A 17,225-nucleotide genomic window follows, 5' to 3' on the forward strand; every position below is an offset into this window, starting at 1 on the left:
AATTAATCATTGCCCAACTTGCCACAGTAGAAAAAAATTATAAAGGGCTAAAATCTCCATTTGTATGCAAATCACACTGCTTTGACCAGCTGTGAATCTGTGAATATATGCACTTCCACTTCACTTGAGTACTTTTTGTCAACAATTGGTAGACTTCATTAAAAACTGATGTCTGTCTCAGCTTTCCTGGTTTTCAGATCAGGAGTTGAAAATTACATTGTCTTTTAGCAAATTGAGCTCTCAACTTTTTCATTGCAGAGATTTGTAGAAAGTCTGATATATCCACAGTTTTTCTACATTGAAACAAAAATGTAATGCAAGTGACACATGTAATATGAAATGTGTCTTACAAAATAAATGGCTGCTTCTTCTAGGCCTGTATCTGGGTACTGGCTCTTTGAAATGTAGAACTGGGAAACTACTGCCCTCTTCTGGTTTTCTCAATAGCTGTCAGTTTTCAGCACATTGAAACCCCCTAACAAGTGTCAAAGTGATAAAGTGCCTTTTATTTGGCCTTGCCCATGCTGATGTTAATATTGTCAAATGTTGTTATTACAGTACGTGAAAAAGAAGAGAATGAAACACTGCACTAATCACGACATGAAAGCATACCAAAACCCCACAATTCATGAACTTTATTGTTCATTGTGACCGTTTCTTTATAAAGTAATCCAGTGTTGTCAATCGGCCTTTTCGATTATACGTTGTAATTTATAAAAATGTTAAAACTGTTTTAACATATGAATTAAAAAATATATTATTGTTACTTGACTAGGTTTTTATTCTAACGAATTAGCTACCTAGCTCACATACTAAAACTGAACAGTGATAGACAGTACAAGCACTGTCAGTGTCTGTCAACTCTGAACGTCATGCTGACAATGTCTTCAATGCCGGCCTGTAACTCGTCGTGCTCCTGGACGCTTGAAACGCCCTTGGGGGTCCCGGTCAGAATCAAATCCCCCTCCTCGAGGGTAATGATCTCGCTGATGTAGCTAATAAGATACGGAATGGAAAATATCATCTGGGAGGTGCTGCCGTCCTGCCGTAGCTGGTCGTTGACTTTAAGCCATATCCGCACGTTGCCCGGGTCTGCGATTTTCTCCTTAGGGACGAACTCGCTGACTGGACAGGACGTGTCGAACGCTTTGGCCAGGGTCCACGGCAGACCTTTGGACTTGCACTCGTCCTGAGTGTCCCTCGCTGTCATGTCCAGACACAGCGCGTAGCCAGCCACGTGATCCATCGCGGACTGTCGGGGGATCGCCGTACCCCCTTTACCGATGACGACCCCGAGTTCAACCTCATGGTGCAGGTTGCTGGAGTAGGTTGGCACAAGAATGGGAGACCCCTCTTTCACGTAAGCAGAGGGGGGCTTGAGAAAGAGAACAGGCTCTGTGGGCACGGCGTTTTTCAGTTCTTTCGCGTGGTCTGCGTAGTTTCTCCCAACACATATAATCTTCCTCCCCCATTCCCAAAACCTTGTTAGGCTCCGTGACGCGGCCATTCCCAAGATAGTATTTAACAAGCAAGACAGCTACCTCTTCGGCTAATGTTACTCCTGAGAGGACGACAGCGCACACCTACTTCTAGAGTGACCTTTGAACATCGCCACAAAACTACTAAATCCTGGGTGACTCTACGGAATGCCAGACGTGTCATACTGTGCGGGAATATTGTCCGGTGTTGACGTCATTCATTTATGTGTAGAAATATGTTGTGTTATGAAAGCATCCATCTATTACAAGCATCACTCTAATATGAAAAAATCACCCTGTCATAATAGCAATGCATCCTAGCAGGCAAAATACGTATATTTTGTGTGCCACACCCCCGTATTTGATTGGCTGAGCCGCCGGGGTCAAAGTTAAAAGGAGGACGTTCTGCACTTCAGACGAAATTGTTTCCTAGTTCCTGCAGATACGATATATTAGCAGACATCTGAAGTGCTGCTATGTTATTCAGGTCATTGGTTGCGAGCGCCTGCACACTCGGTGTACTGGGAGCAGCTGCTACGTATAAACTTGGTATGTCGCTCAATGGCCCGATCACTTCTTGCTCGCAGCCGCTGAAAAGCTCCTGCCATTTGTCTTGCTCCGACTGTCGGTGTGCAGTCGATGAATGACGCTTAGCTAGCCAAGTAGCTAGCAAGCAAGCTTACCGTTTTGCTTTCCCTTGGCCAGTGTTGCTGAAAGAACGCAGCTGTTGCGAAGCAGTGTTTACTTGATAGCCATGTTACATCATGCTGGACTCCCTGAAGCCTGTATCTTATATACGCTACCTTGCTGATGGCATTGCATTTATTAGTCTCCTCCAGTAGTGTCTTTAAGATATACTTGACAGGTTTAACTTATACAAATTTAATGTTGTTCATTTGTCGCCTGGTAACTAGATAGCTTGGATATACGACCCGAGCCATATTATAAATGACGCGAGCGAACGCCAAGTGAAGCGTTGAAGTTCTGCGAGACATGCGAAAGTTGACAGTTACCTGGTCGATGGCAGACAGGCATAATTTTCTATAAAAATAGCATCGATAGATGAGTGTGAATAGTTATCAACATTCATTATTTACAGACCGTGAGGCTGTTGAATTCTTACGGGTTACACCTTGTCTCTTACATTAAAAGTGGAAACTAATAAATACAGTGAAACCTAGCTTGTTATCGGGAGTGGGACAAATTTCGTACTGTGCCTTTCACCGTAACGTGAATTGGAGGAATATTGATATCGCAGTGCAAGGTTACTGAGTTACTCAGTTCGGGTTGTTCGTCCTTGTTGTGAAGCTGCTAAAGCAGCCATTCGCACGTATGTATAAGCTGTCGAGACGGAATGCAGGAATGAGTGTTAGCGTACTAGCTGCAGAAGTTTAGTTTCATTCTTTTATTTTTTCGGCTTTGAGCTCCTGCACAGGTTCGCTCAGCATTCCTCCATTCCTATAGGAAGTCTGCGGTTGTGGCCCAGTCCGACATGAAGATAGAACTGCTGCCCGCGTTGACAGATAATTACATGTACCTGCTCATTGATGAAGACACCAAGGAAGCTGCCATCGTTGACCCCGTCGAACCTGGCAAGGTAAACAACCCTTTGCGCAGTGACAGCTTTAATCACAGCAGTCTTTTTTGAGAATAACAAAACGAGGTGAGCTCGCCCGTGCCTTTGATACCGTTTCATGAAATCTTGCAAATTGTATTAGTTATTTTGAAAATTCCACTCCTCATCCATCTTGCTTGGTTCCCCTGAAAGGTTGTAGATGCCATCAAGAAACATGGAGTCAAACTTACCACTGTGTTAACAACTCATCACCACTGGTAAGCCAAGGTCATGAATTTCTAGCAAGTACTAAATAATGTGGACAGTGTGATCTAGTGACTGATGTATGGCAGTATACTTGGCTTCACTTGCCTAGTGATGTTGCACAAGTTAACTTGTGCTAGGGCTTGAATAGTGTTATGCTCACACACACTAGTCTGGGAGTGTTAGCCTGGTCTGATGCTGGTACTCATTAAACTTGAATATTATGATCTTTTGTTTTTTTCTGGAAGTCACTCTGCATAAGAGTATCTGATAAATTCATGTAATGTAATATAATGTAATGTGACCCATACTTTCAAAACCCACCAGTCTTCTCTGTTTGAACTTCACCTGGCTAGACTGTGAAAACGTTACATAACTACCTTCCGTGTAATACAAAAAGTAAGAGGGTGGACTTTGATTCAGTCAGTAATATTTTCAAACTTCAGTTTACTGTGGGACTGGTGGAAACTTGGATACTGTAGTAACACTTTAAAATGCATTGATACAGTTTGACTGAAAAGTTGTTCAGTTTTTCTTGATCTTACACTCTCAAACACCTTTGTGGCCATTACAACGGGGTGTGTACAGGTGTGTCTCCTTTTACTTGCCATTTTCACTCCTAGGATATTTGCATATGAATCTCACTTCTTATTCATCCTTGACCTAGACTAGGAAGTAATTAGAGGTACTCCATTTTCTATCAGGGACCATGCTGGTGGTAATGAAAAGCTGGTGAAACTAGTACCAGGACTGAAGGTGTACGGTGGTGACGACAGAGTGGGAGCCCTGACTCAGAAAGTGACTCACTACAACACGTTCAAAGTAAGTGCTTCAAAGTGCAGGGGTCCGCTTTTGGAAATGGCAGCCGAAGAAGAAACAATTCTAACTCTCTTCAGCTAAGCTTTGGCAAGGTGTTAAAAAGGTGCACAAAGCTCCACCTCAGTGTCATTCATTTGCCTTGCAAACGCCCAGTTTGACCCACTTAGCTTGCATTTGATAGGTTATGTTTGCACAGCTGAATGTTTACTGAGGTAACTCATTCAGAATCCTGTTCTGAGTGGTGTGCAAGCGGTCTGGGTCAGTTCAGTTCCCTCACCACCGCTTCACACAGCCTCCATGCCGTCGATGAGCAAATGGGACAAATCAATTATGTTCTTGCACCTGCACCTGTCTGTGAAATTCTGAGATTGTTCTCTCACTAGGTGTACACAAGGCACCGCTAAAACACTGTTGCTCTCCCTCCCCTGGTAGATTGGGTCTCTTAATGTGAAATGCCTGTTTACTCCATGCCACACTAAGGGGCACATCTGCTACTTCATCACTAAGGACAAGAGCTCTGAGCCCCCAGCGGTTTTCACTGGTAAGGCACTGTTTTCACCAGTAATGAACTGTTGTCATTGGTAATGAACTGTTTTCTCTAGTTATGCACCATTTTCACAAGTGTCTAGTTGTTCTGATCTCAGAAAACTATTTTGCATCCAAGTATAAACTGTGTGTCTGTAAGATGTCCCTCACATTCCCCCATATAAATGGCCTCCCTGTTCTAAGATGTGGGTGATGTGATATCTGTGGGCAGGTGACACATTGTTCATTGGCGGCTGTGGGAAGTTCTTTGAAGGCACCGCAGATGAGATGTACAAGGCATTGATTGAAGTCCTCGGACGCCTGCCCCCAGAAACGGTACACCTAGGGGGTGGGGGGTGTCATTCTAAGTGCATTAGTGGCCCGGGAAGTTGAATATTTGAGGAATAGTCCAATTTTTTTAGCCCCAGTTCAGGAGATACTAGGTTTACTCAAGATGACTGCGTTTTATTCAAATGGGCCTGGTGCACTTGGACTAATTGTGTTCATACGGTGATCTTCATTGATCGACTCGATCAAGAATATTTTCTGCACACAGTAATGACAAATTCTGAGATTGTTCTCTAGAGGGTGCTGTTGCGCACAGTTGGTGTTATGGACGTGTATGTTGTGTTTTGTGTTTCAGAGGGTCTATTGTGGACATGAGTACACCATCAACAACCTCAAGTTTGCACGTCACGTAGAACCAAACAATGAGGCCATCCATAGAAAACTGGCCTGGGCCAAGGTACCTCTTTCACTACTCCCACCCACCATTAAATGATCCTTCCACTCAAAATTGAACTTTTGCATGCAACATCACTGTCAACACTCAAAGTTTGACTTGCATAGCTTACAATTCTTACTTTTTAAACTTTTATACAGTTGGATAATTCCTGGGGTAATTCGGGTTAAGTATGTTGTGCTAGGGTACAACAGCAGTGGCCCACAGGGGAACTGAACCAGGAACCACTGGGTGACATGCCCTGCGTCTTTTAGACTGTCAGATATTTGCTGAAACCATTGCCGTTAAGCACCTTGCTCAGCAACACCTGGGTCTCGACAATGTAGCCTTGCAGCTACTAGTCCGTAAATTAGTCCTTAAATTATATGCCACACTTGTCTTTTCTGCAGGAGAAATACGACAGTGGAGAACCGACCATCCCCTCAACCATGGCTGAGGAATTCACATATAACCCATTCATGAGAGTAAGGTAAGGAGACGTTACATAACATATTAAGAGTCCAAGTAAAAACTTACCCTGTGGTTCAGCTTCAAATAATTCAAGAATTTACCTATAAGAAAACTTCAGTTATGTTATTCTCCAAGTGGATACAAATGTGAAATGATGAATGTAAGTCTGGCTTAAATTCTTCACAATATAATGCACATATAATGTACCTATCCTTTAGTTTATTTTTTTTACACTCTGACCTTTTTATATATTTTCTTTCTTAAATTCTTGTATTTTCTTACTTAATTGTACTTTTAAATCTTAACAGCATTCATAAGTGGAAGGCAAAGGAAGAATTTCATTGTACAGGGAACTTGTTTCTTTACTGTGCATATGACAATAAACTTTGAACTTCAAAGAATAGCCATAGGTGGTCTTTATAGTCTCCTGTTGGCTCATTTGCAATGTGTTGCAGGGAGAAGTCTGTGCAGGAACATGCCAAGAAGACCGACCCCATCGACACCATGGGGAGCATACGTAGAGAGAAAGACAACTTCCGGGTCCCCAAGGACTGAGCATCCATCACGGGTGGGGGTGGGGTTGGGGGGCGGACCCTGAGATGATGCCATCTCTGAATGAAAACAAAAACAAACAAAAAACTTCTCACTACATAGCGTTTCATTACACCGCAGGCCGTTACTAATAATAATAGCAAACACTTTGCGCTCCCACAAACGCAGAACACACAGGAGATGCCGAATTTACAAGCCTGACTTTCCTCGCAGTCTGTCTGCAGAAGCTGTGGGCAACATTTCAACCATGCAGCCAAACTCACAAAAGGATACGTACCCAGAATTCATGTTGCAGCAGGGAGAAACTGGATATGTGAAGCACTGTCTAGGTGTGTAAATGTGTTGCAGTTTTTCAACATTGAATACAGTGTTAGTATGAGAAAACATGGATTTAAGCAAATGCGCTACTGTTTCTTTGTAGAATGAATGTAAAAAAGATTTCTATTTTACTAATGACTGATGACTCAGATTGGCACTTTTCCATGATGCTAAAGAGCAAGAATATATTCATAAGGGCAGGGATAATATAGATTTTAAGATGTATGTCTTAACTGGTTGTGCAATTTTGTTTTTTGCTTTTTTAAAAAAAAAATATTTCAGGGAGACCAGAGTATGGAAGTGTTTTGGCTTCTGTGTTGGATCAAAACTATCAACAGAATGGTAAAGCTCTCTGTTCAAAAGTATTTTATTCTTTTAACAACTTCATTTATGTGTGTAGACAATGTTCTTGTGATGCATGTAAGAATTGTTTTTGATGGAGATGGGATTATAATGTTCAGGTTTTGTAAGGGTGGGACAGAGGAGTGTCTGTTTATTTCAAACCTGTGTGTGTACAATTCTCTATTATTTGCAATCGTTTCATCCTTAACTGACTTAATCGCAAACATGTAATTAAGTAATTAACATGAATATAAGTATAAATGCACCAGATTATTTTTTCACGTGTCCTTAATGTTTAAAGAAGTGAAAGTTGCTAGATAAAGGACAGAATATACCACAATGTTACGTAATGTAGTGTTGAATTAATGGGTCCTGTGTGCAAGGCGTTTCCAAAATGTCAGCAATAAAGCACTTGATAAATAATGCTTCACGACATCATAGTGTGTCCGCTTCACGTTTTTCACCGATGATGTAATACGAGCGTCTGGTAGCCGGTTTCTTTGATTTGGGTTGTGTGCGGCGCATTAAGAATAGGACCAATTGTATAGGATAAAAAAGACTGTTTTGGTGATTTTGCGCTTGTTAAAATGTTTTATTTTTTTTATTTTTTTTTTCTTACCGATGAAAAGTGAAGATGGCAACGCTTCCATTCAACAGCATCCACTGCGTTAATTGACAAAGGGGAATTGATTGCTGAGCTCGTTCCATTGTAAATAAACTAAAAAAAAATCATCTTGACAAGGTCTGTTTGTGCATTGTGTGCTTTCTTAACCTTGCCACTTGTGGATGGTGATAGTCCGGTATGGATTAGTTAGGTCTTGCATGCGTGGGCGAGTGGATACAATAATCTGTACCTGCTGTTGAATATTTCATCAGCTTCACACCGGAACTCCTGCACCCTTTGCAGCTGTGGAAGCACCCGGATCTCTTTGGTTGAACCCGCAGACTCCGTGCTCTCGCTTTGCAGAGGTCTCTGGGATAGCGAGTACTTTTCTGTGATTTGCTTGTTGGACTAGCGCACAAGTGTACACATCCGGAGCCGGGGCTGCAAGGTAGAAGTGAAAAACGTTACCTTGCCGACTTGACGTGTCGCTGCCGCTCACCATCCAAGTTGGCTAGTTAGTAAGATACCGTACATATCCTTTAGCAAGTCAACTAATTGCCATGTCATTTGCTTGCGTGTTGAGTGTTTTAATGCAGTTGTTAGGTCGTTGCCGGTAGCGAGTGTTCCCACCCTCGGAAAAAAAACACATGCTAACTGCAAGCTAGCTAGCTTGCGACATTTCTTGTTATCGAGCCAACTAGATAGGTCTGCCTCTCCCTTGCTTTACCACCTGCATGTAAAATACATAAACACTGTAATATTTGGGCAGCTAGCGAGCTATATTACGACGAAGTTATTGGTTAGCTAGCTAGATACTAACAACAGTTTAAACTTGCTTCCTAGCCATATCAAGTACATTTTAAAATCAATATACAATACTGATGTTTTTATTGCAAGTGTAGTTACGTCCCAGTGCACATACCCATACCATTAGATACCTTTTTTATTTTCGCTGGCTAGTAATTCTTATGTAGTATGTATATATAATAATAATCTGTAATATCTATAATAATAATCTGAAAGACTCGTCTCTGCCATGTGCCAGTTATTTGTACCCTGTGTGGCGGTTCCATCTCTGAATGACGGACAGACATGAAGGTGAAGGTGATATCTATCCTGGAGGATAACTACATGTACCTGGTGATCGACGAGAAGAGCAGGGAGGGTATCGCTGTGGACCCAGCGGTGCCGCACCGGGTGAGACGCCAACACCATAAAAGTCTTACAGAATCATAATAATCATATTGCCCACATGTCCGTGTACACACGTTTAGAAAAAAAATTGTCACTGGAAGTATTGATAGCAATACAATGCATTCTTAGAACTTACCCACATTATAAACAATAAGCAAAGTTAACAGGAACTCTGATAGGTACCTCAGTGTTGCATATAGCACCAAAGGTGGATTAAAAAGTACTTTTAACAAGCTTTGAAAGTAGATTGACACAACTAATAATTTGTTAAAAAGATAAATCATAAATCATATTTGTATGTTGTACTTTTACCCTTGTATGTGTGAGAGGCTGATGCACATACTGTTGGATTTAAGAAATAAATTGCTTCAATCCCTTGTGTAGCAAATTCCATTATTCAGGGCGTGGCTCACATTTGACCTATTGTTAATTTTTGCAATTTACAACAAGGATCCACCCTGCCATCTGTTATCTACCTGTGCCAGATGGAGCCTACAACTTCTTTACAAATTTCTGAGAGGCCTAACAGAAATTCATTCCCTGTGACACCTTGTTGGCTTTGATCCAGGCAGGTGTCTTTGTTGACAAAGACTGGCTTTGTGGAAATATTCATGTGTTTACTTGTGTGTGAGCATGCTTCACTTTGTGCCTTCTGTCAGATGCTGGAGATTGTAAAAAGGGAGGGAGTATCTCTGACTGCTGTTCTTACCACGCACCATCACTGGTAAGAGTCACCCTTCTACCACTAGATTTTGCCACTAGAATCTCCTTATGCAGGCTCCATATAAGGCCATTTCCTATTTTCCATACTTACCTGGAAAAAAAGGAACCCCACAGGACATATATAGTGTACGCCAGAAAGGTTACCCTCAAAAGCTTGAATTACAACTGTTTGGTAAGTCCTTTCCGGTTTTCCCTGGTTTAGATTTAGAATAATCCTGGGTCTCTGTGTGAACTATAGCTGCTCATTAGGTGTGAAGCTGATGCTAAAAGGAATGTTTGCTGTCTTGGTCCAGTGGTTCTCCATTCTTTAAAAGTGTTCTTAAACATTTAAGTAGTAGATACACTCTGCTGTTTGTGAGATGGGTTGATTTATGTCATACATAATGAAGTTTTAAATTACATCCAATTTTAGTTGTGTGCTAGCCTTGTGCTAACAGACAGCGGTGGTGCAGCCAGATTTACAGTACCTAATGGGAGCTGGAAGCAGAGAGAAAAATCAGATGGAGTGCACTCAGTTTTAACCACCGATTTACATTCAGTTGGAACGGATTCCTTTTTATTTTTCTGGCATCATACAGTTCATTTTAAAGGTCCTTGCTTTTCAACATGCATGCAGTAGCTACTAAACTGTAAGGAAAGCAACAGCATCTTACATATTTAAAATTTTTAGATCTCAGTGGTATCTGAGTTACTCTTTAGATAAACAGGAAGGGCCAGACTTAGTCAGTAACAAACTGCTTATGTACAGTTTACAAGGCACCATTACCGGGGAGCAGATCTCTATTAATGCAGTCACTATAAACTTCCAGAACATCATGATGTGATTTGCGTAGTAGCTATAGAAACAATGCAAAGCGAAGCAGTTTGGGATGCACCTGTGAAGTGTGGGCTAATCACCAGGCATCTGTTAAAGAGGTACCTGTTATAGTAAATTCAGTTTGAGGCCAAAACAGGGAGAGACACCATAATAAATAGTCATATTATTAATGATAGTATTCATGTAATAAATAGTAATAGACCGCCGTATATTGTAAACCATTTGCAGTACAAATAGGAGACAGTGCTGCTTAAAACTTGGAATGCATGTTACTTTAGCTTGAATGTTAATGAACTGCAGTTTAACCACCTGACACAGATTCTACTAGTGCAGTTAGTGGAGAGCCCTCTGATAAGCATGTTAGGCTACAGCCAGTGGGTGGCGCCCTCAGCCTTATCTGTTTTTGACCATGTGTGTTTGTATTAGTGTGGGACGCAATGATAAAAAAAAAAAAAAAACATGACTAATGCCTGGTTCAACAAGTCTGCATATTCATTTCACGTACGGTATCTCAAAACATGATAAGAGTTATGACAACGTATTGGGGAGGTTGGTGGTTCTGATCCTGATTAATGTCTGATTTAAGCAATATAAGAAACTGTGTACATAATATCAGGTGCTTACACCATGGCTTGAACAAACACTGGATTGTTATGGGTTTAGAGGGTGTGTCTTGTCCAATAACTGCAGCACTGAAACATGTTTATGCAGGCTGAAGTGCAATTCTATCAGAAATGGCCTAATTACAGCTATAAATCAATACACAGGCACGATTCTAGATTCCATTCCTAACTGACATTTTAAGAAAACACGACTTCTTAATCATGCGTAAAACATTAAATAAAACATTTTGTTTTGTTTTTCAGAAAAATTTTACAACTCTCTGTTTAATGTCTGTGTCTTTATTTGAATAGGAGCAGCCATAATCAGATTAACTCACTCCAACCTATGCTGTTGCCTTGAAATGACACACTCTGGGGTGGTTGACAGTCCTTTGGCTCCGCGTCAGGGCTGCACCACACCACCCCCTTGTGCTTTATGTTAATGCAACAGCACAGCTGGGAGTAGGTTATTCCTTACTCACCAAACATAGTTTAAGCCTGTGCAGCTTTGTGAAAGTACTTTTGAATGTACTGCTGTATAATGTGTTCTATAAGCCCTTATAGCTGGGCTCCATTGTGTGCATGTCATTAATAAAAAAAAATCAATCAGTTGTGCAGCATAAGTACATTGTCTGGCAACCCAGTGTTCAGTCATTTGTGCAGAGTACATTGAAGAATGGCCTTAAAACAGAGGTGAGGAATAGCTTTGTCTCTGTCTCTCTGCCATTGAATGGGTCTTTTGGTGGTTTTGTTTGTTAGGCTTGAATTGATGATATGATGATGACGATGATGGTGAGGGTGAAGGCGAGGGTGTAACAGGTTTTGTGATGTCGAAGGGACCATGCCCGCGGGAATGAGGCGCTGGCGAAGGAGATCCCCGGGCTCAGGGTGTACGGGGGTGACGACCGCATCGGGGCGCTAACTGACAAAGTCACAAACGCACAGGAGCTGAAGGTACTGCACGTGCACAACCGCACTGAACTCCGCGCAGCAAACACCTTATGCAGCTGCTGCGTCTCTCATTCAGGGCAGAGGTGTGCAATCTGCAAGATTTCCTCCAAGCTCTGCTTTTCACTATATCACTAGTCTTAACTAGAAGTGTGTGGATCATTACCGTGAACCAAAGAGCAAAGTAAAGTCTACCCTCAAATGAAGTGAATCTGTGCCCTAGTGCCCAGAACACAACTCTTATCGCACACAACTGTATGTATGGCTAGTCATCAAATTGGCTGAAATAAGCCTGTGCAGTTGGCTCTATCGAAAGTCATCACACACAGTTGGGGCGTAAGGGACTGTGGCGCCAGCAAAACAGGTTAACATGTTGTTTGGAATGCTTGGATTGATTGAGAATTGAGAATGTGTTTGAGAAATGGTGGCTCGTGACACGGAATATCATCAACACGGTCAGCAGGACAATGTTAGCAAGCAGTCAGACTCTGACACAGAAAGGCTGCCAGGCTGCCAGGACACAGACTCCCTGGCTCACATCCTAAGAAGCGGTAACTTATGGCCCAAAGGCAAAAGATGAAGGAAAAAAATCAAACCTAAAAGATATTCTTGAATGTTTCTTGATATTGTCCTGATACAAGATTGGCAAACATTGGCTTTATGTTCCATATGATCTTGAAGTTGCAAAAATGAGAATATATTCAATTCACTTTATTAATAATAATTCATTCATTTGTTTAATTCTGTGTTTGCCTGGCAGTTGCCCTAATCTTGGGTGGTTTAAGGGAGGTCATATACCTTTACTGCCTTTTTCAAGACTATGTCAACATACAGGATTAAAACCTGCCTGACAGGTTGAGCATGACAAAAGAAACTAATAATTGTGAAACTTTGCAGTGATGTTATGTTAATATTGCCTGTGCCTTTTTTCTCATCTCCAGTTTGGCTCAATCAACGTGAGGTGCTTGTCCACGCCCTGCCACACCTCAGGGCACGTGTGCTATTTTGTGTGGGAGGACGACTGCGACGACGCTCCTGCTGTTTTTACAGGTCAGCACCTCCCGGTCGGCGTTACCCCTCCCTGATGTGGAGGTGGTGTGGCAGGTTTACTGTAGATTGCCTGTAAGTACTAATCAGTTCTATTTTTCCAGTTCCAAATATCCATGACTGGGAGGTTTTTGCAGGAAGGAGGAGGTTTTGGTGCTCTTGGAGCAGCTGTGGTGACTGTGGATGCTAGGTTTTTGTTTGTTTGTTTATTTATTTATTTATTTGTTTTTAACCATGCTGATTCATGAGTATTCATAATGAAGCAGCCAATCGGAACTCTGCAATGACAGAAGTAAAATTGCAGAGACAGATTTTGTTAAGTCTGGAGCCCTGAATATTGTTCCGGTGTATAGAGTATCTGGGGTGTAGAGGGTGGATACCCGACGGCACCTGTTGGGACCCGATGGGTCGGGCCAGGTTCGGACGTAAATTTAGAAATGATGTTCGGGTTTGGGTCGGGTTTGGTCACGTTGGCCGAACAATAACTAGGCAGCGAACATTTGACTTTTGAACTACTAATTACGATGGGCTAGCCTAGTTCTTTTTAGTGAAAATATAGTGTAAAAATAAATAAAAATGATGGACCTACTGTCTGTGTTGTGCTACCTTCTGTTCAGTGCTGGGGTTTGTTTATTTACATGACAACGCAACACATAGGCTATTTCAGGCGCTAAATATTCATAGGCTAAAGATGGAGGATGTCAAACTAAATTTGTCATCGGGAAAGTTTATAACTACCGAAAACCATGCAGGGAAATCGACGGTATGGAGGCATTTTGATTAGTCGTCATACAGATAATAACAAAGCAGTTGGTTATGTGAAATGAAACGTGTGGGGCCTTGCAGCAACATGTGCACAGAGGGTGCAGGATGTAGGATGCAGGTTGCGGGCGGTTTAGGGCTACTGCAGACTACTGTTACTGGCTCGGGTCGGGTTCGGACATAAAAAACAGAATGCCTTTCGGATTCGGGTCGGGCCCAGTTACTACTCTCTCGGACTCGGGTCGGGTTCGGACAGAAATATGTGGCCCGAGCCGCACTCTACTGGGGTGATGCCATGCTTTTGTTCTGACCTCTGACCTCTATGACATGCAGTGTGCTGTCTTGGTTTTCCAGGAGACACGCTGTTTGTGGCAGGCTGCGGGCGTTTTTTTGAGGGGACCGCAGAGCAGATGCACCACAACCTTACCGAAGTGCTGGGGTCCCTGCCAAGAGACACGGTCAGCCTCTCTCAGTCAGTGTGGTCACACCACGGTCAGTCAGCCAGCCACACACCATCAGCAGTGGTGCACTTATTACGGTTATATTATGGTCAGTCACTTACCCTCAAAGAGTGTCATGAATGTCATGTCTATGCTCATGACATGGTCATTGCAACCACTGAACTAGCAGCACAACAGAAACATAATATGTTGGGAAGCACACAGACCAAGTCTGATGAAATTCTGGTTGTGTCCCTATTGCAGAAGGTCTTCTGTGGGCATGAATACACCATCAAGAATCTGAAGTTTGCTCTGAAGGTGGAACCAGATAACGAGAGGGTGAAAGAGATGCTGAGCTGGGCCCGGGTGAGAGATTTCTTTACATTCTTTACTTTTCTTCACATTACATTACCTTAGGATACATTACATAACGGCGTGTTGCACTTTGTTACGTTACAGTACGCTTCATTACAGCATTGTTGCCTCAGCCCTGGTCTTGGACTTGTATGTGCATCATGTACGCCCTTTTTCTGGATTCTCCTCAGGGACGGGATGACGATGACAAACCAACAGTGCCGTCAACCTTGGTGGAGGAGTTTGATTACAACCCGTTCCTGCGTCTCTCGTGAGTGTGTTCGCTCTCGCTCCGTGCAAACGCAGGAGGCGTTACCGTGTACCCTGTTAGTGTTCCCTCTGTTCTGCGCTTCAGAACCGTAGCAGAGCAAGGGGGGTGAGAGAGTGAAAGAGAGAGAGACAGAGGCGAGAAGAACACAGAGAGGGAAAAGGGAGGGGTGTGGACTGCAGTGAGAGATTAGAAGAGTTGTTGTTGTGGACAGAAGTGAATTAGATCACAGGTAATCGGTGCGAAGCATCTGCAGGCTAAAACTGAAGCCTCCTCCACAGACCAACCCCCAACCCCCAGCATCACCCTAATGTTAACCTAACCTCCCCCCGGCCTGAATTGAGTCAAACCCTAACCTTATCCTAGACACCCAGCTGTAAGCATAACCATAAAAAGGCCAGCTTTTTAAATTTCCTTTCATGGTCCTCTTTGCCCCGGTGTGTGTGTGTGTGTGTGTGTGCGTGCGTGCGTGCATGTGTTTGTTTCTGTGTGTGTGTGCATGTGTGTGCGTGCATGCGTGCATGTGTTTGTTTCTGTGTGTGTGTGTGTGCGTGTGTGTGCACGTGCATGTGCGTGCGCGCGCGCACGTGTGTGGATGTGTGTGTGCATGTGTTCTCAGTGAGAAGAGTGTGCAGAAGTTCACGGGGAAGACGGACCCCGTGGAGGTGCTGCGGGTGCTGCGGCGGGAGAAGGACAGCTTCTCCAAGCCCAAGGAGCGCGTTCCGCCCCACGCCATGCTGGCCCTGGAGTGGGGGCTGCTGGGGCCCTGAGCCCCACCCCTCCTGGCCCCGCCCCTCCCGATGACACCGAACACCAGGGCAGAGGGAGAGGACGGGATGAATGAAATGGCAGGTATTTTCGTTTACCGCCAAACACAGCAAATTGGCAGCCAAGAGGAGCGTTAGGCAACTGCCTTTGGTAAAGAAGGTTGACCGAACGGAGAAACTGTCGTTTCTCTCGTGTGCGAGCGTCACATTCCACATTACATTTTTTCAGTTGGAACACTAGCGAAAGAGCTCACTCTCGGAGTGAGGACCACTAAGCTGCTGAGAAGCACGGCCCTTCAGCATATGAGAAGGACGTGCAGCCGTTCTCTTTGGGGCGTAACTCTGTCAGACGTTCTACAGGTCTGGCACACCCTCACGCAAAGCAGTTACCCAACCTAAAACATTATCAACCTACATGATTATGGGTGTTTGTTTTTCAAAGTAGGTTTTTTGATCATTTGCATCAATGAAAATAGAAAATAGCATTAATTTCTATCTGTGTTAAGCTGCTTGCGTATTAATATTTTTAATTTAACAAGATTTATGTTTCTTGATATATTTGGGTGTATTTTTGTTCTAGAATTTATTTTGTTGTAATTATCTCATGCATTTAAAATTGCTCTGGCTGAAAGCAAAATAATAATTAAAACAGTAGTTACAATAATATATTTTTGATTGTGTAAAACCTAAAGCCTGACTTTATCCAGTTGATTACCTAAAATTAAATTTTAGTGTTTTATTTTATCTTTTTTTTGCATGCATGTGCATTTTGGTTGACATCCCCGCTGTGGTTAGGTTATTTTGGTGCCAGCACTCCAACATTTAAGCTACTCCCTGTGTTCATTTACATCAGACTCCTGCATCTTCTAACAACTTGGCGAATTGACCATTCAAGAATCTATGCAAATGCACATTAAACAAACCTCTCTCTCGGACCGATCGTTTGAGGAAAGGTGGTGTTACATTTTTCCCCTCCCCCCTGCCTTGATTATGTACTTTTATGATATGCTGTGATGTATTTTTCTAATCTTGCACTCGTGAGCAACCTTGGTGTTGAATAGTTACAGCCCTGAGTGTTTTTTTTTTTTTGGTGAAACGCATAATTCTGCATTCTCTTTAAAAAATTGTCAGTCTTATCTAGCCTGGTTAAATATTCCTTCCTTGCTTTTTGGCCCTGGGCACTGCAGGAATGTTGCTCTCAGGTAAAACGGTTGCCCACTGCTTGATTTCTGTTGCACTTTACAGATATGATGTCTTCGCTGTGACCTCTGACAGAGATAAGTGAAAAAAAATGTTAATTTTAAAGACTGACCTTGTTTTAAAAATGCGAATGTAACTACTGTGGTGTCACCTGCTACCCCAAAGAGCCTGCATGTGGTTCATACTTCAAACAAGGCTCTGCTGTGTATTGCACCTGACAAATAAAGCACATTTAAATTTAACACTTACCTTCAATGAAGCCTCACTAATGTGTTTTTAACTGCATTGGAAATGCATTCAGCTGTGGAACCTGGCTTCCTCAATCAGTTGCTCAGTTCATGTATAATTTCTCCTGTGTCCCCAGATGCCCAGTGATGGCTGCAGGTACATGCATGTGAATCAACTCCACAATACATCATTTATTAGTTGTATGGGAAGACATGTAGTGGGACGT

General features: G+C 42.7%; 3 protein-coding genes and 1 long non-coding RNA gene across 12 annotated transcripts; 2 read left to right on the forward strand and 2 right to left on the reverse strand.

The window, feature by feature from the left end:
* Nucleotides 1-159: 159 nt before the first annotated feature.
* On the reverse strand, nucleotides 160-1,627 carry fahd1 (fumarylacetoacetate hydrolase domain containing 1). The gene has a single exon (XM_036552689.1). The coding sequence runs from the start codon at nucleotides 1,505-1,507 to the stop codon at nucleotides 848-850; it is 660 nt and encodes a 219-aa protein (XP_036408582.1). The 5' UTR covers nucleotides 1,508-1,627; the 3' UTR covers nucleotides 160-847.
* A 264-nt stretch (nucleotides 1,628-1,891) lies between these two features.
* hagh (hydroxyacylglutathione hydrolase) lies at nucleotides 1,892-7,617 on the forward strand. Of its 2 annotated transcripts, none has more exons than XM_036553119.1 (9): nucleotides 1,892-2,027; nucleotides 2,903-3,075; nucleotides 3,247-3,311; nucleotides 4,002-4,119; nucleotides 4,549-4,657; nucleotides 4,874-4,977; nucleotides 5,285-5,386; nucleotides 5,773-5,852; nucleotides 6,289-7,617. In XM_036553119.1, the coding sequence occupies exons 1-9, from the start codon at nucleotides 1,955-1,957 to the stop codon at nucleotides 6,386-6,388; spliced, it is 924 nt and encodes a 307-aa protein (XP_036409012.1). In that variant the 5' UTR covers nucleotides 1,892-1,954; the 3' UTR covers nucleotides 6,389-7,617. The 2 variants fall into 2 exon arrangements, with proteins under 2 accessions (XP_036409012.1, XP_036409013.1); XM_036553120.1 differs by having other exon boundaries at nucleotides 1,950-2,027; nucleotides 2,943-3,075.
* On the reverse strand, nucleotides 6,382-8,859 carry LOC118794844. The gene is made up of 3 exons (XR_005005771.1): nucleotides 8,787-8,859; nucleotides 7,900-8,090; nucleotides 6,382-6,444 (listed from the first exon to the last, which is right to left on the reverse strand). It is a non-coding gene; the product is annotated as an uncharacterized LOC118794844 (long non-coding RNA).
* Nucleotides 8,063-15,977, forward strand: LOC118794842 (hydroxyacylglutathione hydrolase-like protein). Of its 8 annotated transcripts, none has more exons than XM_036553122.1 (9): nucleotides 8,063-8,097; nucleotides 8,695-8,846; nucleotides 9,503-9,567; nucleotides 11,822-11,939; nucleotides 12,875-12,983; nucleotides 14,097-14,200; nucleotides 14,447-14,548; nucleotides 14,728-14,807; nucleotides 15,424-15,977. In XM_036553122.1, exons 2-9 carry the CDS (start codon nucleotides 8,742-8,744, stop codon nucleotides 15,572-15,574), a joined length of 834 nt encoding a protein of 277 aa, XP_036409015.1. In that variant the 5' UTR covers nucleotides 8,063-8,097; nucleotides 8,695-8,741; the 3' UTR covers nucleotides 15,575-15,977. The 8 variants fall into 8 exon arrangements, with proteins under 8 accessions (XP_036409015.1, XP_036409020.1, XP_036409014.1 ...); XM_036553127.1 differs by having other exon boundaries at nucleotides 8,067-8,097; nucleotides 8,740-8,846; XM_036553121.1 differs by lacking the exon at nucleotides 8,063-8,097 and adding an exon at nucleotides 8,104-8,167.
* The last annotated feature ends 1,248 nt before the right edge of the window (nucleotides 15,978-17,225 follow it).

The sequence above is a fragment of the Megalops cyprinoides genome, chromosome 19 (genome assembly GCF_013368585.1).
Source record: "Megalops cyprinoides isolate fMegCyp1 chromosome 19, fMegCyp1.pri, whole genome shotgun sequence".
NCBI classification, from domain to species: Eukaryota; Metazoa; Chordata; class Actinopteri; order Elopiformes; family Megalopidae; genus Megalops; species Megalops cyprinoides.

Bases quoted from the DNA above. Each gene is read 5' to 3' on its own strand.
- hagh (XM_036553119.1), top strand. From the start codon at position 1,955: ATGTTATTCAGGTCATTGGTTGCGAGCGCCTGCACACTCGGTGTACTG. The intron at 3,076-3,246 runs GTAAACAACCCT...TTCCCCTGAAAG, and splicing joins ACCCCGTCGAACCTGGCAAG to GTTGTAGATGCCATCAAGAA. The intron at 5,387-5,772 runs GTACCTCTTTCA...TCTTTTCTGCAG, and splicing joins GAAAACTGGCCTGGGCCAAG to GAGAAATACGACAGTGGAGA.
- fahd1 (XM_036552689.1), bottom strand. From the start codon at position 1,507: ATGGCCGCGTCACGGAGCCTAACAAGGTTTTGGGAATGGGGGAGGAAG.
- LOC118794842 (XM_036553122.1), top strand. From the start codon at position 8,742: ATGAAGGTGAAGGTGATATCTATCCTGGAGGATAACTACATGTACCTG. The intron at 11,940-12,874 runs GTACTGCACGTG...TCTCATCTCCAG, and splicing joins CAAACGCACAGGAGCTGAAG to TTTGGCTCAATCAACGTGAG. The intron at 14,808-15,423 runs GTGAGTGTGTTC...ATGTGTTCTCAG, and splicing joins AACCCGTTCCTGCGTCTCTC to TGAGAAGAGTGTGCAGAAGT.